The sequence below is a fragment of the Lolium perenne genome, chromosome 4 (genome assembly GCF_019359855.2).
Source record: "Lolium perenne isolate Kyuss_39 chromosome 4, Kyuss_2.0, whole genome shotgun sequence".
Lineage (NCBI taxonomy): Eukaryota > Viridiplantae > Streptophyta > Magnoliopsida > Poales > Poaceae > Lolium > Lolium perenne.
In genome coordinates this window covers 26224185-26245239 of record NC_067247.2, presented here as the reverse complement: position 1 = coordinate 26245239, position 21055 = coordinate 26224185, and the positions used below count along the sequence as shown (strand labels likewise).

At 43.5% G+C, this 21055-nt stretch overlaps 1 protein-coding gene across 1 annotated transcript; it reads left to right on the top strand.

Moving 5' to 3' along the window:
* The first annotated feature begins 1348 nt into the window (after nucleotides 1-1348).
* LOC139838874 (uncharacterized) lies at nucleotides 1349-19882 on the top strand. The gene is made up of 5 exons (XM_071828892.1): nucleotides 1349-1525; nucleotides 1721-2014; nucleotides 2093-2362; nucleotides 19297-19466; nucleotides 19615-19882. Exons 1-5 carry the CDS (start codon nucleotides 1349-1351, stop codon nucleotides 19880-19882), a joined length of 1179 nt encoding a protein of 392 aa, XP_071684993.1.
* The last annotated feature ends 1173 nt before the right edge of the window (nucleotides 19883-21055 follow it).

Sequence of the window (21055 nt, the reverse complement as noted above, 5' to 3'; positions counted from 1 at the left end):
ATTAAAACAAGGAATTTTAGAACAACTTCCAAATATTATATGGAGATTCTCTGAACCAACATAATTGGCTATATGAATGCTATCGCCTAAATCCTGCAGTGTATCAAAGTGTCAGTATATGTCTGCATCACAACCTTAAAAGGATACTATTTTATCTTACCTTAATCTTTGGGCGATTTGCACAAAAATAACCCAAAAGTGAAAGAAAAGCACAGACTAACCCTCCGGCGAAACTATTTCACCAATCTAACCCTTTTGTGTGGCGCCCCTCCCACGGGCGCCACACGTGCCCATGTGGCTCCCCTCCTGCCGGCGCCACTGTCCCAGCCAACGTGGCCCCCTCGCCGCTGAGCTGGTGCGCCCATCCGACGTGGCAGCATGTGTGGCGCCCCTCCCAATGGCGCCACACATGCACTTGTAATCCCCCAAAACATACTGTGAGACAAATCCTCTGGGACTTAGCCGTTTTGCGAGGGTCGATTTGTGGCGCCGATGCCACGGGCGCCACACTAGCCTGTGTGGCGCCGATGCCACGGGCGCCACACATCCACTTAAGTGTGGCGCCCGCGCCCGCGCCCAGCCCGACCCTCTCTTTCTTCTTTCTCTTCTCTCTGCTTCTCCTCCCCAACCGCCGCCGCCGCCCGCCTCCCCTTCGGGCCCCCCACCAAATCGATCAAGGAATCGTCAGATCTATCCGGCCAAGTCCTTCCTCCTCCATTCCTCAAGGTATTCCCCTTCGATTCCCTCTGATTCGTCCACTATTGTTGGTGGATTTGGTAGATTTGGGTATGAACCCTAGACATGGAAATTCATGTAGGTGGATTTAGATATGAACCATTGATATGTTAGTGCATTTGGCTCTGAACCTAGCAAGATTTTGATATGTTGGTGGATTTGGATATGAACCCTAGATTTGGTGGAACCCTAGATATGAAATTTTACATGTATGTGTTGAAATGGCTATGTATGTGTTGAAATGGCTATGAACCCTAGATTTGGCTATGTAGATATAAAATGGCTATGTAAGTGTTGAATGTGTATGTGTAGGAACCCTAGATATGTTAGTGGATTTGGATATGAACCCTAGATTTGGATATGAACCCTAGATTTGGCTATGTAGATATAAAATGGCTATGTATGTGTTCAAATTCTATGTATGTATGTCTTGAAATGTCTACTATTTGTGATGGAATAACTCATATTTGAACCAAATATTTGTTGGAACCCTAGATATGAATGTATGTGTGTATGTATGGAACTCTCATGTATTTGGATATGAACTCTCATGTATGTGTTGCTCATTTTTGTTAGTGGAATGACTCATAATATGGTTGTGTAAACATGTAGGATGGTGTGGCTTCTGGATGAAGAGTACGACAGGATGCACCGGGCTGTTCATATGACGGAGAGGGGAACGGATCTTCACCCTTTGAAGATTCGTTACCATGGCACAGCTGATATACCGTATGACGAGAGGTACACGGAGTTCATCCGGCCTACCGGTCTTATGCCGTTCATATCCCTTGTAAGCCGTGGGGGGCCACACATGAACCCCTCGGCACTCACCGCCCTTGTCGACCGGTGGAGGCCGGAGACTCACACCTTCCACTTGAGGGCCGGCGAGATGGCCCCTACTCTCCAGGATGTTTCCATGATCCTTGCACTACCTATTCAGGGCGAGCCACTGTGTATGAACACAGCTTCTGATGGGTGGCGCCAGCAGATGGAGGCGCTTATTGGGAGGGCTCCTCCGCTGCCAACAGAACCAAAGAAGAGAGTTCCCGCCGGTGCGTCTTTCGAATGGATCAGGACTAACTTTGGAGAATGCCCGGAAGAGGCCGACGTGGACACTCGGAGGACGTACGCCCGCGTGTACTTATGGTACATGATTTCGAGGACTCTCTTTCCTGACAGTGGGGGGAAGCTGGCCCATTGGTGTTGGCTGAAGGCGCTTACGGTGTTGGATGACCGGTGGAGTTGGGGAACAGCGGCACTTGCCTACCTCTACCGGCAGGTGATGATTTGTTCTATGTACTATTTTCCTATAGTAGTGTGCTAGACAAAGTAGTAACCAAATATCTTATGTACGCAGTTGGACGAAGCTTGTCGCAGGACTGGGAGCAGGACTGGGAGCGGCGGTATTGGTGGATGCATGCTCCTACTTTCCGTATGGAGCTGGGACCGCCTATCAGTTGGGCGTCCCAGGGTACTCACCGAGATGCCATGGCCTCATCACCCTCACTTTCCTGATCGGGAGCCCACTTGGGCATACCTTTGGGACAATGTCTCGGAGATGACGAGCGATCCAATGGTCATGTACAGGCAGTACACTGCGGAGTTGGACACTCTTACCGCTGAGCAGGTAACCGATCACTGCGGAGTTGCAATCCTAGTTTTGATTGATTCTACTGGCATGTTCTAAATATTTGTATGCTGCAGGTGGAATGGGAGCCATATGGTAGCTACTACCGTATTGGTGCGGGGATGGCTGACCTCAACCACAAGTGCACGGAGGAGGCGCGGTTCTGGCGTATGCGCTGCCCACTCATATGCATGTGGCTTGTTGAACACCACCAGCCGCAAAGAGTGATGAGACAGTTTGGGTTGTATCAGGAGTGCCCACCACTGTGGCAAGACAAGGACAAGGCGCTTCATAGGTAAACTTCTGGAATCATGCGATGGAAGATTCTTGATAGAAGAGGTACAAACTAACTTGTTGATTCTTGCAGGCTTGATAGGCAGCGGCAGAGGAAGATCACAAATTGGCCAGTCCATCATAGCGGCCACATCGCAGCGTTCCAACACTGTTTGGAAGCGGCACGGAATGCTGGCCCTGAGCAGATTGTGCCTCACGACTTGGCCGCTTTCAACAACTACCTCCAGTGGTTCCATGAGAACACGCGTATCGAGTTAGTTAAGCACGCGTGTCCTGAGGAGATCTTGGACGACCCCATCCAGTTCGATGAGGTTGGGCAAAGCCAGCACGACACCTTTGCTCGCAGAGGGAGATCGACTTCTATTGCTTCCGAGCTGAACTTCGTGGTAATGGATTCTCTCACTAAATAGTACATCATCTAGATTGCCATGTGCTCGCTTAAATTGTGTATGCTATGTTTGTCACAGCGGGAGGAGATCCAAAAAAACAGCTCAGGAGTGCGAGATTATATGGGAGCAGAGCGGTAGAGAAGAAAAACCTGTCGGACCGTTGCGGCATTTCATTAAGGTATGATCACCAACTTTGAATGTACACTATTATGTTCTGGTGGCTTTGTAACCATGAGTTCCTTGACGCAGAACACTGCACGAAAGATGCGGCGGTTAGCGAACTTGCTAGGTTGCCGCGAAGGCGAAATCCCTACGTCCTCCTCTTCTGAAGAACCGCAGGTATGGACTATTTTGTTGCTGTCAAACATGTTCTTACTAATTTCAACTTTTGTAATCTCATGTGTTCATGTTTCTGAAGATTCCTCCTGAGGACGACCTAATTCTGAGTCAAGGCATACTTCCAAAGCATACCTCCAAGGAAGCCCCACGGTCAGCTTACCAGTTGAAGCCAAGGGGCAAGGCTCCAAACCGGTACACTCCGAAAGATTATGTCAACCGAGGAAAGAAGGTTGTCACTGAGGAGGATGACGGGCCGCCGCGGAGATCAGCTTTGTCGAGGATGAGGAACAACGAGCCATTCTCTTCAGATGAGGAGGAGGAGGAGGAGGAGGAGGAGGAGGAGGAGGAGGAGGAGGAGCAGGAGGAGGAGCAGGAGCAGCAGCAACAACAGCCACGGCAGCGGACGAAGAGGATGGCCGTCCGGAAGCAGCCCGCGAGGACGGCACGTCGAGGACGCTACTAGGATGTGCTACGTGTTGTTGTGAACTCTATATTCATAAGTATCGATTTGTGAACCCTATGTCATTTCGAACCATGGTCTGTAATGCTACTTGTTGTTTGAATCTACGTGCTACAATGTGACCTATGAAGTGTTATATGTGTATGTCATGAAATTGCTACTTGTTGTGTCCAATGTTGTACTCGTAACTGTTGGAGTTTGGTAGGATTTTTCATGTTTTCAACACAAGTCCATGTGTGGCGCCCTTCACATTGGCGCCACAAGTGCTAGTGTGGCGCCCGTGGCATCGGCGCCACACATGCCAACTTATATGAACCATTGGGTCGAAAACATCCAGGGGCTCCGGACGATAAGTCCTTAGCCGTTTTCGCGAGCCTCTATGTGTGGCGCCCGTGGCATCGGCGCCACACTGGCTAGTGTGGCGCCCGTGGCATCGGCGCCACACATCGACCCTCGCAAAACGGCTAAGTCCCAGAGGATTTGTCTCACAGTATGTTTTGGGGGATTACAAGTGCATGTGTGGCGCCGTTGGGAGGGGCGCCACACATGCTGCCACGTCGGATGGGCGCACCAGCTCAGCGGCGAGGGGGCCACGTCGGCTGGGACAGTGGCGCCGGCAGGAGGGGAGCCACATGGGCACGTGGGGCGCCCGTGGGAGGGGCGCCACACAAAAGGGTTAGATTGGTGAAATAGTTTCGCTGGAGGGTTAGTCTGTGCTTTTCTTTCACTTTTAGGTTATTTTTGTGCAAATGGCCTAATCTTTGGAACACGCACTACTCCTTACAGATATCTCGTTGCAACTTGCAAGAAACCAATAATGAGTGACCTGCACTATTCATGTTCTTCCTGTCTGCTTCGTGCTTGACAGCACCTGACACAACAAGCGGGATAGAACTGCGTTAAAAAGGAAGATTACAACCTGCAATTTTTGAAGACTGACTTTTGCCACAAAAATTAGAGATCCATGCATCTCCGACATGAATCAATTGCTCACCTACAATAACGAGAAAACAACTCCATCGTAAACCACTTCATCTCCATATCGTATCCATTGCCAGCTGCCCCCATCATGGAATCGTCCAAAACTCCACATCGGCATTTATTTCTGCTACGGAATTTCTCGGAATCAACATTCATAGACATGAGAGGCCGCTAGTGGCGCATGTGCCCTCACCTCGTGGAGAACGGGGACGCTACCACCGCTGCCATGGCGACCGTACAAGGTACTCCGGCAGGGACCCCTTGGAGCGGACGAGGAACTCCGGCAGGGACACCTTGGAGCCTCCAGAACATCCATGCCGCAATCTGGCTGCCACCGGGTCACCAGCCATGGCGGAATCGCAAACTGCCCTAGAGGACCGGAGGTAGGCGGCTAGGTTTGGGGAGGCGAGGGTGACTCAGGGTGCTCTCGTAGGTTAATCCTGCATTTGTGAAAGGTGCGGTTAGAGAACTTATGGGTGTTGCTTAGGGCATCTACAATGCCAGACTCTTGCATAGACGCTTAGGAGAAGAAAAAAAAGATTTTATCTACAACATAAACGTACGCGTCTACTCCTCCAATGCAAAGCGCTAACTGGGGCGCTAAATGCGATTTGTTTTGTGCATGGATATAGCCTCAACGGTTGGGCAGACCGTTTTGAACAAGGGAAAAAATCGTGAAGCGCCCGGCTCCTCACTTTGCATCGACGCGAAGCAAATTCCTAGGATTAGGTGGGATTAGACCATAACTACCGGGAATTAAAGCCTGACGCCCACGCTAAGCGCCTGCATTGTACATGCCCTTAGTGGGCTGGGCTCTAAGTTTTCCCCATACGTTTCAATTAATCCGTACGACGGATAACAAATGTGGATGCAACCATACATGAGTATCTATGATAAAATTTTGCAACGCATATTTATAGGGTTGCCAAGTATGCGTTGTTGTAGGGGGGTTTTTCTTGTAGTGAAGGATGATCTTGATCATGTAGGGCAGCTCACAAGATCTATACATGAAGCACAAATTGGAGAAGACAACCATCTAGCTACTGCTATGGACCCATAGTCCAGGGATGAACTACTCACGCATCACTTCGGAGGCGGGCATGGCGATGTAGATGCCTCCGGCGATGATTTTCCCCTCCGGCAGGGTACCGGGAAGAGCTTCAGAACCCCCGAGATGGGTTCTGCGATGGCGGCCGCGACGGAACTTTTCGTGGATGGAGGCTCGGGTGTTTAGTTTTTTCCTAAGATCGTGAATAAATAGGCGAAATGGCGAGGTCGATGGCCGCCTAGGGGGGCCACACCACCCCTAGGCGTGGGCCCACCCTAGGCCGCGCCATGGAGTGGCCTGGCCGCCCTGTGGCGCCTCTTCGTCCCCCCTTCGGTCTCTGTCTTCGTTACGGAGAAATATTGACTTCGGCTTTTGTCCCGTCCAATTCCGAGAATGTTTCCTATACAACTTTTCTGAAACCAAAAACAGTAGAAAACAGGGAACTGGCACCGTGGCATCTTGTCAATAGGTTAGTACCGTAAATCATGTAAAAGTGCAACGAAGTGTAAGTAAAACATATATAAATTGGTGTAAAATAAGCATGGAGCATCAAAAATTATAGACATGTTTACGACGTATCAAGCATCCCCAAGCTTAACTCCAGCTCGTCCTCGAGTAGGTAAGTGATAATAAAATAATATTTGAGGTGACATGAAGCCAACACAATATTGATCAAGCATGTAAACAATTGTGAGCTGGGATCTAAGTACTCTAACATAGGCATGATAGATATAATTCAATGGAACTTAGCAACTATGTTATAACATGAAGAGTAACTCAAACAAAAGATCATGAATAATAGTGCATTAAAAGCAACTGTTTGTTTATGAGCATAGAGTAAACATAACAAGGTGATATTCAACATGTCCTTTATGGAATAGCGAAACATAAATGTTAGGACACCTTCAAAGTTCAGAGGGTGACTAGACACAAATAATTTAAAAACAAGCAATAGCACAATCATGAATCAATCAATAATAATTTTGGGACTATGCATATTGCACTAAGAATGACAACTATGCTCTCTTAATCGATGCATAAAGTAGAAGATGAAGACTCAACATAAAAGTAAAAGAAAGATTCTTTGCAGAGTAAGTAAGATAAACATGTTTGATACGTCCCCGACGTATCCATAATTTCTGTCGTTCCATGCTTGTTTTATGACAATACTTACATGTTTTGCTTGCACTTTATGATGATTTCATGCATTTTCCGGAACTAACCTATTAACAAGATGCCACAGTGCCAGTTCCTGTTTTCTGCTGTTTTTGGTTCCAGAAAGGCTGTTCGGGCAATATTCTCGGAATTCGACGAAACGAAGACCAAACCTCCTATTTTTCCCGGAAGCGTCCAGAACACCGAAGAAGAGTCGGAGAGGGGCCAGAGGGCCACCACACCATAGGGCGGCGCGGCCTGGCCTGGGCCCGCGCCGGCCTGTGGTGTGGCGCCCCCAGGTGCCCCCCTGCGCCGCCTCTTCGCCTATAAAATCCCTTTCGACCTAAAAACACCGTAACTCTTGACGAAACTCCAGAAAGACTCCAGGGGCGCCGCCACCATCGCGAAACTCCAATTCGGGGGACAGAAGTCTCTGTCCCGGCACCCTGCCGGGACGGGGAAGTGCCCCCGGAAGCCATCTCCATCAACGCCATCGCCTCCATCATGCTCCGTGAGTAGTTCCCCCATGGACTACGGGTTCTAGCTGTAGCTAGTTGGTATTCTCTCCCCCATGTACTTCAATACAATGATCTCATGAGCTGCCTTACATGATTGAGATTCATCTGATGTAATCGGTGTTGTGTTTGTCGGGATCCGATGGATTGTTACGTTATGATTGTCTATCTACAAAGTTTATGAAGTTATTGTTGCTGCAATCTTGTTGTGTTTAATGCTTGTCACTAGGGCCCGAGTGGCATGATCTTAGATTTGAGCTCTATACTTATTGCTTAGATTGTATCTACAAGTTGTATGCACATGTCACTGTCCGGAACCAAAGGCCCCGAAGTGACAGAAATCGGGACAACCGGAGGGGATGGCGGTGATGTGAGGGACACATGTTTTCACGGAGTGTTAATGCTTTGCTCCGGTACTCTATTAAAAGGAGTACCTTAATATCCAGTAGTTTCCCTTGAGGCCCGGCTGCCACCGGCTGGTAGGACAAAAGATGTTGTGCAAGTTTCTCATTGCGAGCACGTACGACTATTATTGGAAAACATGCCTACATGATTAATGATCTTGATATTCTGTCTTAATGCTATTTCAATCCTATCAATTGCCCGACTGTAATTTGTTCACCCAACACTTGTTATTGGAGAGTTGCCACTAGTGTAGATAGCTGGGAACCCCGGTCCATCTTTCATCATCATATACTCGTTCTACATGTCATTGGAAGTAGTATCAACTGTCTTCTGGTGCCATTGCTCTCATATTACTATTACTGCTGTTATTCTTTATTACTACTGCTCTCATATCACTGCTACTTTCACATCACCCCTGTTATTAGTGCTTTTTCAGGTGCAGCTGAATTGACAACTCAGTTGTTAAGGCTTATAAGTATTCTTTACCTTCCCTTGTGTCGAATCAATAAATTGGGTTTTACTTCCCTCGAAGACTGTTGCGATCCCCTATACTTGTGGGTCATCAAGACTATTTTCTGGCGCCGTTGCCGGGGAGGCATAGCTCTACTCATAAGTTCACCTGGGGAGTACACTCTACCTCTCTCTCTACTTTTATTTTATTTTGTTTTGCTAGTTTACTTTTGTCTAGTTTATTTGTGCTTAGTTTATATGTGTCTAGTATTAGTTTGCTTAGTTTACTTTTGCCTAGTTACTTTTTGTCTTGTTTTATTTTCCTCATATACCCAAAAATCCATAAAAATTTGAAAAATCTAAAAATTAAAAATTGCTGTTATGGGAGAACCTACCACTTACTTGGAGCTTATAGAATGTTATAATAATTATAGAGAATCAAGAACTGGTAAAATAATGAGTGCTATGATAGAAAAATTGAATACAATTGCTAAAATCTTGCTTGAACGCCATGATATAAACTGCTGCTCTCAACAGGATACTAAACATCTTAAATTTCAATGTGGCTTTAGTGAGGAATTTTTAATTGAGAACTATAATCGGAATTGCTATATTCATTATGGGTTCGAAGAGGTAGAACAATTTGTCTTATTTATGGGAGCCTCCGAGATAGAATCCTTCATGGTTGAGAATTATGAAACTTGTGTTGTTTGTAAGGGCCTTAAAGATTATGTCTCTACTATCCTTAATTCTTGCATAGAATGCTACAGTAGGAATCCTTATATCCTTGATTATAAAGAGAGACACATTAATGCACAAGAATGCACTCACAATTTGCAGGAACCGATGGAAGAAGAAATTGATGAACCTGAAAGCTCATTGGATGAAAAAGATGAGGAAATTGATGAACCTGAAAGCTCATTGGATGAAAAAGAAGAGGAGAGTGATGAACAAAAGGAGGAAGAATGGATTAGCTACCCATGCCAACCTTCTAATGAGAGTAACTCTTTATCTCTTACACTATTTGATTGTCCTCCATGCTTACCGGAAGAGGTTGAATGTTATGTTCCTGTGGATTCTCTTGAAGTATTGCCTATGAGTAAAACTTGTGAAAATAATTATGCTACTGTTATTTATGATAATCCATGCTACTTTGATAAATCTTATGATAATGCTTTGTTTGTGCCTGATGTCGAAATGCATGGTACTAAAGAATTTTGCTTGGCAAATGTTTATGATAAGGCTCTAGATGATGGTCCTATGTTACTTGATAATATTAATTGTACTACTAATGAAAATGGGATTGGAGAGTTCTTGACTTATTCTATGAGTCCCATATCTCTTGAGATTGATCAACTACCTTGTTATATTATTAATAAAAGTAAGTTTGAAAGTTTTAATTCCACTATTCTTGAACTTGATAAAAATTATGTGTTTGGAAATCATGAAAGGTATGCTGCATGTGATAGTTATGTTGTTGAGTTTGTTCATGAAGCTACTGAAAATTATTATGAGAGAGGAAAATATGGTAGTAGAAATTTGCATGGTACTAAAACACCTCTCTATATGCTTAAAATTTTGAAGCTACACTTGTTTTATCTTCTTATGCTTGTCACTTTGTTCTTCATGAATTCATTTGTGTACAAGATGCCTCTTCATAGGAAGCATGTTAGACTTAAATGTGTTTTGAATTTGCCTCTTGATGCTCTCTTTTGCTTCACATACTATCTTTTGCGAGTGCATCATTAAAACTGCTGAGCCCATCTTAATGGCTATAAAGAAAGCAACTTCTTGGGAGATAACCCATGTGTTATTTTGCTACAGTACTTTGTTTTATATTTGTGTCTTGGAAGTTGTTTACTACTGTAGCAACCTCTCCTTATCTTAGTTTTGTGTTTTGTTGTGCCAAGTGAAGCCTCTAATCGAAGGTTGATACTAGATTTTGGATTTCTGCGCAGAAACAGATTTCTATCTGTCACGAATCTGGGCTGTTTTCCCTGTAGGTAACTCAGAAAAATATGCCAATTTACGTGCGTGTTCCTCAGATATGTACGCAACTTTAATTAGTTTTGAGTTTTCTGATTTGAGCAACGGAAGTATTTATTTAAAATTCGTCTTTACTGGCTGTTCTGTTTTGGCAGATTCTGTCTCTGTTTTTTGCATTGTCTCTTGTGGACTTTAAGCGAGGTTTTCTAGACGTAGAGGGCTGTAGCTAATGTTTTATTGAGTTCTTGCAATGTGCCACTACAGGACCAAGGTGGATTCAAATTTTTTTGAGTACTAACCCCTCTAATGAAGTTTGTGAGAAGTTTGGTGTGAAGGAAGTTTTCAAGGGTCAAGAGAGGAGGATGATATATGATCGAGAAGAGTGAAAAGTCTAAGCTTGGGGATGACCCCGTGGTTCATCCCTGCATATTTCAAGAAGACTCAAGCGTCTAAGCTTGGGGATGCCCAAGGCATCCCCTTCTTCATCAACTTATCAGGTTCCTCCCCTGAAACTATATTTTTATTCGGTCACATCATATGTGTTTTACTTGGAACGTCTGTGTGCTTTTATTTTTGTTTATGTTTGAATAAATTCGGATCCTAGCAATCCTTGTGTGGGAGAGATACACGCTCCGCTTTTTCATATGAACACTTGTTCTTTGTTTTACTTTTAATGTTCAATGATAAAAGTTGGAAGCTACAATACTTATTTGGTTGGAAAAGGAAAATGCCTCATATGTCTTGGATAATTTGACACCTGGCAATTGTTTTGAGCTCTCAAGTAGATCATGATTAAGTTTTTTTCATGTAGTCTAAGCCTATTAGTGGAGAACTACTGTAGAGCTTATTGAAATTGGTTTGCATAATTGATCTCTCTTAAGGTCTAGATATTTTCTGGTAAAAGTGTTTGAGCAACAAGGAAGACAGTGTAGAGTATTATAATGCTTGCAATATGTTCTTATGTAAGTTTTGCTGTACCAGTTCATACTTGTGTTTGCTTCAAATAGCCTTGCTAGCCTAAGCCTTGTATCGAGAGGGAATACTTCTCATGCATCCAAAATACTTGAGCCAACCATTATGCCATTTGTGTCCACCATACCTACCTACTATGTGGTATTTCCTGCCATTCCAAAGTAAATTGCTTGAGTGCTACCTTTAAACAATTCAAAATTTATTACCTCTGATTTGTGTCAATGTTTTATAGCTCATGAGGAAGTATGTGGTGTTTATCTTTCAATCTTGTTGGGCAACTTTCACCAATGGACTAGTGGCTTCATCCGCTTATCCAATAACTTTGCAAAAAGAGCTGGCAATGGGATTCCCAGTCCCAAATTAATTAACAAAAATAGACACTCCTCCATGGTATGTGATTGTTGGACGGCACCCGAAGGATTCGGTTAGCCATGGCTTGTGTAAGCAAAGGTGGGGAGGAGTGTCATCATAATGAAACTAAAATAAAAAGGCACTCCTTCATGGTATGAGATTGTTGGCAGGCACCCAAGGATTCGGTTAGCCATGGTTTGTGAAAGAAAGGTTGGAAGGAGTGCCACCCAAAAATAAAAATAATTCATGGGAGCCGCTCTTGAAGGTTTGTCTAGCAAGGGGGTTAGAGTGCCCACTACCATTCGTTAACAACAACAAACACCTCTCAAAACTTTACTTTTATGCTCTCTTTATGTTTTCAAAACCAAAGCTCTAGCACAAATATAGCAATCGATGCTTTCCTCTTTGAAGGGCCATTCTTTTACTTTATGTTGAGTCAGTTTACCTATTTCCTTCCATCTTAGAAGCAAACACTTGTGTCAACTGTGCATTGATTCTTACATATTTGCATATTTGCATTCATCATATTACTTTGTGTTGACAATTATCCATGAGATATGCATGTTGAAAGTTGAAAGCAATCGCTGAAACTTATATCTTCCTTTGTGTTGCTTCGATGCCTTTACTTTGAACTTATTGCTTTATGAGTTAACTCTTATGCAAGACTTTTGATACTAGTCTTGAAGGTATTATTCATGAAAAGTTTTGCTATATGTTATCTACTTGTTAGCAACTATAGATCATTGCCTTGAGTCACTTCATTCATTTCATATGCTTTGTAATAGTATGATCAAGGTTATGTAAGTAGCATGTCACTACAGAAATTATTCTTTTTATCGTTTACCTGCTCGGGACGAGCAGGAACTAAGCTTGGGGATGCTGATACGTCCCCGACATATCCATAATTTATGTCGTTCCATGCTTGTTTTATGACAATACTTACATGTTTTGCTTGCACTTTATGATGATTTCATGCATTTTCCGGAACTAACCTATTAACAAGATGCCACAGTGCCAGTTCCTGTTTTCTGCTGTTTTTGGTTCCAGAAAGGCTGTTCGGGCAATATTCTCGGAATTCGACGAAACGAAGACCAAACCTCCTATTTTTCCCGGAAGCGTCCAGAACACCGAAGAAGAGTCGGAGAGGGGCCAGAGGGCCACCACACCATAGGGCGGCGCGGCCTGGCCTGGGCCCGCGCCGGCCTGTGGTGTGGCGCCCCCAGGTGCCCCCCTGCGCCGCCTCTTCGCCTATAAAATCCCTTTCGACCTAAAAACACCGTAACTCTTGACGAAACTCCAGAAAGACTCCAGGGGCGCCGCCACCATCGCGAAACTCCAATTCGGGGGACAGAAGTCTCTGTCCCGGCACCCTGCCGGGACGGGGAAGTGCCCCCGGAAGCCATCTCCATCAACGCCATCGCCTCCATCATGCTCCGTGAGTAGTTCCCCCATGGACTACGGGTTCTAGCTGTAGCTAGTTGGTATTCTCTCCCCCATGTACTTCAATACAATGATCTCATGAGCTGCCTTACATGATTGAGATTCATCTGATGTAATCGGTGTTGTGTTTGTCGGGATCCGATGGATTGTTACGTTATGATTGTCTATCTACAAAGTTTATGAAGTTATTGTTGCTGCAATCTTGTTGTGTTTAATGCTTGTCACTAGGGCCCGAGTGGCATGATCTTAGATTTGAGCTCTATACTTATTGCTTAGATTGTATCTACAAGTTGTATGCACATGTCACTGTCCGGAACCAATGGCCCCGAAGTGACAGAAATCGGGACAACCGGAGGGGATGGCGGTGATGTGAGGGACACATGTTTTCACGGAGTGTTAATGCTTTGCTTCGGTACTCTATTAAAAGGAGTACCTTAATATCCAGTAGTTTCCCTTGAGGCCCGGCTGCCACCGGCTGGTAGGACAAAAGATGTTGTGCAAGTTTCTCATTGCGAGCACGTACGACTATTATTGGAAAACATGCCTACATGATTAATGATCTTGATATTCTGTCTTAATGCTATTTCAATCCTATCAATTGCCCGACTGTAATTTGTTCACCCAACACTTGTTATTGGAGAGTTGCCACTAGTGTAGATAGCTGGGAACCCCGGTCCATCTTTCATCATCATATACTCGTTCTACATGTCATTGGAAGTAGTATCAACTGTCTTCTGGTGCCATTGCTCTCATATTACTATTACTGCTGCTGTGTTACTGTTACTACTGCTCTCATATCACTGCTACTTTCACATCACCCCTGTTATTAGTGCTTTTCCAGGTGCAGCTGAATTGACAACTCAGTTGTTAAGGCTTATAAGTATTCTTTACCTCCCCTTGTGTCGAATCAATAAATTGGGTTTTACTTCCCTCGAAGACTGTTGCGATCCCCTATACTTGTGGGTCATCAATGTTTTATAAATCTTCCAAAAAGTATGGTACTTATTAGCTTTGAGCTCTCATTGCCCCTATCATAGGCATCTTGAATGGTTAAAGTTAATGTGAGGCAAATATGAGCTATATGCTTGACAAATCACAAGTTGAAAATCTCATGCCCCTTGAATACGAGTACCTACACCTCATGTTACTCAACTTAGGTCCCAAATAAGTTCTTGTCATTGTAAGTATACATGTATCATGAAGAACGCAGCAGGGGTACCTCCTGCCCCATGATATGGAAATACTCTTTAAAATAAGTGCAATCCCACACCAAAATGACAAGATAAATAGACAGTGAGCATCCAGCAATTTTTTATTTACTATGAGTATAGCTTTTTATTGCAAATGCTTCACGGAATGCTCACTATGGAATGTTGTAAACTTCCACCATGAATGATGCATGGCTTAGGTTAGCGGCCCAGCGTTTCTCTAACACATATACAAACTTATAAGTTTCCACTTTATTTTGCATCGATAGGCATCCATAAGCAAAAGAACATGATATCAACTAAATAATAAGTGCAATGTTGAAAGTGTTCCCCATGAAAGCATGGTTATACTAACTCCCAACTTGCAATTTGCACCCATATAAACTTCATAAGATAGGCACAATGATCAAATTTATTAAGTACAAGAAAGTAAATGTGCCATCAAGTTCGTGAGAGCTTTACTGACTAATTTTCTCATGCCAAAATTTAATTTGGAAGATAAATAAAAATATGATGAATTACTTGGAATAGCAATAATGCTACTAGGTAGATATGGTGGACACATTTGGCAAACTTTGGTTAATGGTGGTTGGATGCACGAGTAGAGATCATACTCAGCACAGATTTAAGGCTAGCAAAAGACTGGGAGCGACCAACTAAGAGAGCAATAATGGCCATAATTATGCATAGTGACAAAACATTATCAATCAAAGCATAAAGTGATATTACAAGTCAACAACTAAATGATCATAGAGGCTTTAGTTGACTGGTTATAGTCATAACATGGTATAAGCATGCGCCAAGTCAACCCAATAAAGCATCAAAGGAGAATACCACAATATTATGCTTTTATGATGGAAACAACACATGATTCTTTCAATGGCACATTAAGCACTCTCAGATATTTGAGACAAGTCATGCTACAACAATAAATACTAAGCATATGACAAGAATAACATCCAACATGTCATGCCAAAGTCTATGCCACAGTCTAAACAAGCTTCCTTTTGCATCACTATAGTCACGAAATATTTTACTCGTATACAACACCAATCAACTTATTTGAAATAACTCTCAGAGATAAAATACATTATGGACCAGAGAGCTAATCATACATGAATAAAGAATACTAATGAGCTCTGAACAAAATTCGAGTGAAAGAACAAGAGCTAAACGCAGTACTAGAAAACTAGAACACTCGTAGAACAATAACAAATAAAAACTAGAGCGTTCTATGCAATTAAAACGGAGCGGGTCTTTATCCAAAACAAAGGTGCCGGGATCCAACCTTATTGTACAGTAAACAACAGAAAATAAAACTAAAAACAAAAATAAAGATGCTCCAAGAACAACACATAGCGTATGAAGCAATAAACATATAGCACATAGAGAGATGACCTGTTGCTTTGTTGATGAAGAGGGGATGCCTTGGGCATCCCCAAGCTTTGACGCTTGTAACTCTTGAATATGTCTTGGGGTGCAGGGGGCATCCCCAAGCTTGAGCTTTTGTCCATTCTTCATCTCATCACATCATTCTTCTCTCCCTACACTTGAAAACTTCCTTCATACAAAACTTAACACAATTCTCCATTAGCAGCATTAGTACAATCAAAATAAACATATCCACTTGGGTTCAGTTATGACATATATCAAAGAACTATTAAAGCATTAGCTACTGTAGCAACCTTTGAAAAAGCTCTTTGATCAAAAGAACTCAAAAAGAAAGAGATTTAAGAGGCAAATGCAAATAGTGCAGAAATCTGTCAAAACAGAACAGCAGGTAAAGATATATTTTTTCGAAAATCTTCTGTTGCTCATTTTGAAAAGTGGTCAGCTAACGAAAGTTGGATATAAACCTGGGGCATATGCATAAAAAATTAAAGCTCAAAATTACGTACTGGCTATTTATAAGAATTTTTACGGTAACAGAACATAATCTGTTTCTGGACAGCAACTTTCCCAAATCTTACTTTCTTCCTATTAGAGGTTATTCTTGGCACAAAAACGAAATAAAAATGATAAGGAGAGGTTATTACAGAGGCAATAACTTCCAAGACTCAACAAAAAGAAAAATTACAGAAAAATAAACATGGGTTGTCTCCCATAAGCGCTTTTCTTTAATGCCTTTCAGCTAGGCGCAGAAAATATTTGTATCAAGTATTATCAAGAGAAGAAGCATAAAGATCAATGTGAGAAGTATTTTCAACAAGGATTTGTATTTTATCAATATGAGTTTTAGAAGACCCTTTTCCTGCACTTTTAGGTTCACTACTTTCATCAAATGTATTTTCAGGAACAATCCAATCAAAATTCTGTTCCCAAGCTTCATGCATTGCTACAAGTTTGAAAGGTATTGGTATTTTACCTTCTTTGGTTTTGTCTATTTTTTTAAGTGTACCAAAGATATCTACACATGAGCCTAGCTTCTCAAGCCGATCAAAGACTTTCCTAGCTTCTATGACAACATCTTTAAATTCTCTAAGCAAAATTTTTAGGATAAAGTCTTTCTTTTCATCCTCAACTTCATGGAGTTTAAGAAACATTTGCTGCATAAAAGGATTAAGGCTAACAAATCTAGCCTCTAGCATTTGAACTAAACACGCTGCAGCAGTTTCATAATTAGGAGCAAGTTCTACCAGGGATTTATCCTCAATATCTTTATGCTTACTAACACGATTGAATAATTTTTCAATGTTTTGTTTCCCAATTATAGAGCCACCACCTACTGATAGGTCCTTCAAATCATACTTACAGGGCAACATAATGATCTAGAAACAAAATAACAATTATAAAAGAAACAAATATTTTTGTGTTTTTGATATTAAGACAATTATAAAAGTAAACTATTTTTTTTGTTTTTGATATAATAAAGCAAACAAAATAAAATAAAGTAAAGTAAGCAAACTATAACAGAGTAAAGAGATTGGAGATGAGAGACTCCCCTTGCAGAAATCCTCTTTCTCCACGGCAACGGCACTAGAAAATCTTGCTATGCGCAGATTGGCGTGGGAGTTGAAAATCTCTGTGGTGTAATTTTTCTTCAGTTCCCAGGCAACGTCGCCAGAAAATCTTGATGGTGCTCCGGTGATGGCGCCAGACAATCTTGTTGGCAGTTGTGGAAGTGGTTGGGAAACCCCAAGAGGAAGGTGTGATGAGCACAACAGCAAGTTTTCCCTCAGTACGAAACCAAGGTTTAATCGACCAATAGGAGAAAGGCGTGACTTCTGAAGGTGTTGCTAGCTGACTAGTGGCAGGGCGCACTACCGGCGTCAGCAACAATGTGGAACCTGCACACAACACAACCAAAGTACTTTGCCCCAACTTGCAGTGAGGTTGTCAATCTCACTGGTTTGCTGAATACAAAGGATTAGACGTATCGAGTGGAAAAAGATGTTTGCAGAAAGTAAACAGAACATGATTGCAGTAGAATTTATCAGTAAAGGAAATAGGACCGGGGTCCACAGTTCACTAGAGGTGTCTCTCCATAAAAATAGATAGCATGTTGGGTGAACAAATTACAGCTGTGCAATTGATAGAATAATGAACATACATGACAAGATGATTACTATGAGATTTGATTGGGCATTGCAACATAATACATAGACCGTAATCTAACTGCGTCTATGACTAAAAATCCACCTTCCGGTTAGCGTCCGCACCCCTTCCAGTATTAAGTTGCAAGTAACAGATAATTGCATTAAGTATTGTGTGTAATGTAAACAATAGAATTACCCTCGGATAAAACATTGTTGTTTTCTCCCTAGTAGCAACAACACATCTACAATCTTAGAAGTTATAAAGTCACTCTCCCAGAAAACTAGATGCATAAACCTACTATCGAGCATAAATACCCCCTCTTGGAGTCACTAGTGTCCACTTGACCAGAGTTTCTACTAGCAACGGAGAGCATGCAAGATCACAAATAACATATGACATGAATATATAATCGACCTCAACATAGTATATAATATTCATCAGATCCCAGCAAACACAACATGTAGCATTACATAAGGATGATCTTGATCATGTAGGTAGCTCACAAGATCTATACATGAAGCACAAATTGGAGAAGACAACCATCTAGCTACTGCTATGGACCCATAGTCCAGGGATGAACTACTCACGCATCACTTCGGAGGTGGGCATGGCGATGTAGATGCCTCCGGCGATGATTTCCCCCTCCGGCAGGGTGCCGGGAAGAGCTTCAGAACCCCCGAGATGGGTTCTGCGATGGCGCCCGCGACGGAACTTTTCGTGGATGGAGGCTCGGGTGTTTAGGTTTTTCCCGAGATCGTGAATAAATATACGGAATGGCGAGGTCGGTGGCCGCACAGGGGGCCACACCACCCCTAGGCACGGGCCCACCCTAGGTCGTGCCATGGGGTGGCCTGGCCACCCTGTAGCGCCTCTTCGTCCCCCCTTCGGTCTCTGTCTTCGTTACGGAGAAATATTGACTTCGGCTTTTGTCCCGTCCAATTTCGAGAATGTTTCCTGTACAACTTTTCTGAAACCAAAAACAGCAGAAAACAGTGAACTGGCACTGTGGCATCTTGTCAATAATTTAGTGCCGAAAATCATGTAAAAGTGCAACGAAGTGTAAGCAAAACATATATGAATTGGTGTAAAACAAGCATGGAGCATCAAAATTTATAGATACGTTTACGACGTATCAGCCGTCATAATCACTTGCCAACTCATCTTTCTTTGCTCTCGTCTCGGCAAAGTGCTTCATTGTATGAGTTGCTATAAATAGCTTTGGCGGGGACGGCTTCGGTGCAAAATGCTCCTTCATATGGGCCTTTACGACTTCATGAGTTTGCTCATCAGTCATCTCATATGGTAACAACTCAGGAGTCTTAGACCTCTTCGGAGCTGATGATCTCTTCTTCGGAGATGTAGTACTTGTCAGGACAGTCTTCCTCTTTTGCCGATTCTGCTTAGGCAGCACAGCCGGCGGAGTCTCTTGACGAGGAGGAGGCGGTAGAGTATGATCACACGGAGGAGACTGCGGAGGTGGTGGAGATGGCGGAGGCGGGGGAGAATGAGCTGGAGGTGGCCTGCTTTTCTTTGAACCTGGAAGAACAATGTATTCCTTTCGCCGTAGAACAGTGGTTCTAATATCTTCTCCCAGTTCATTGATTTCCCGATCGTCACCTGCAGAGTGGTCAAGCATCACCGGCTCATATCCTCCCATCACTTCATCCACCAACGCAACAGCATAGCCATCTGGAATCGGACCGCAATGACAAGTTGTTGCAGGTACGACATAGCCGACCGCCGCCTTCATGGATGTGTTCCCAACTTTTACGTGCAGCTCACAAGGACAGCTCTCTGTGATATCATCCACGGGGTAGCGAGGAGTCAACATCTCCTGATCATCACCTGCTTCGAGCTGGAGCTGCGTGGAAGCCACACTGCTTTTTCGGGGCTGAGATTGCTGCGGGTCGATAGCAGGATCTTCATGCTGCCCCTGAGATCGCTGGACGGTAAGTACTTCGTGAATTTGGGCTCTAAGGAAGCTCACTGATTCCTCTAAGGACGATATGCGGTCTGCTTCCCTTGCCTTTTCCTCTCATGGCTTTTATCAGGAAATCTCTTCCTATCCTCGGGAAAGCCATACTTCCACGGAACGGAGCCAATCGTGCCTCGTGTTCGTCCGCCGTGTTCTTTGTTCCCAAGGGTGTGTGTCAACTCGTCGTTATCTCTTTCGGAATGGAACCTCCCCTCCCGCACGTCCCTATGTGCTTCTATAAGGGCTTCACAAGGATTTTTGAGATGTTCTTTATTATAAATACACTTCCCTGTTTCTGGGTCCAACCTTCTCCCAATCCTGTAGAACCACTCCTTCGACCGTTCGGTCCAATCGAATATCCCTATTTGGATCCCTTTCCTGACTAGTTTCGCCTCAGCTGCCTGCCACTTAGGCTTGTTAGCCATGTAGCCACCTGGACCCGTAACTTGGTAATATTTCTTCAACGCATCATTTTTCTTATTTGTTTTCGACCTTTTCTTAAATTCTTCTGACAGCGTGTACTTCACGAATTCGGGCCAGTGATCTTTTATCTTCTCACACGCTCCAGTGAAGTCCAGAGTCTTCTTTTGCTTGACAAAGTCATGGTACAATCTTTTCTTGTGGTTCTTGAATAGTTCGGCCATCTTCTTTAGAGCAAACTCCTTGACTTTCTCCTCCATCTATTTGGCTTTATCGATATTCTCCTCTGGAGGTAGGTTGAAATGTGCCATGAGCCGATGCCAAATGTTGTTTTTGGCTAAATCATCGACATAATGACCCGCTTCAACCACTGCAGCCTTCGTCTTGTGCCATTCTCGAACGGTGATCGGGATGCAGTCCCCAACAATCACTCCGCATTGATCTATAAATAATTTTGCAGCCTTGCCGGGAGCAGTCGGTCGGCCACTCTGATCGATTTCGACGATGTCATGCCTAACACCTTTGGACAACTTTTTGGCCGGGCCTCACTTCGACTTTACAGAAGATTTGCTCGATCCAGAGGGCTAAAAAGGAAATAATTCATTGTCAATATATATATACAAATTAGTTAATGCATCTAGTCAGCAGCGGCTTAAATTATATACCTCGGTGGAGTTTGTAATAACTACGGTTCCATCAGCAGAACCATTATGTTCTTCCTCACCGGAGCCATCTTCTCTTCTCTCAAGATCCCCCGCTCCCTCACCG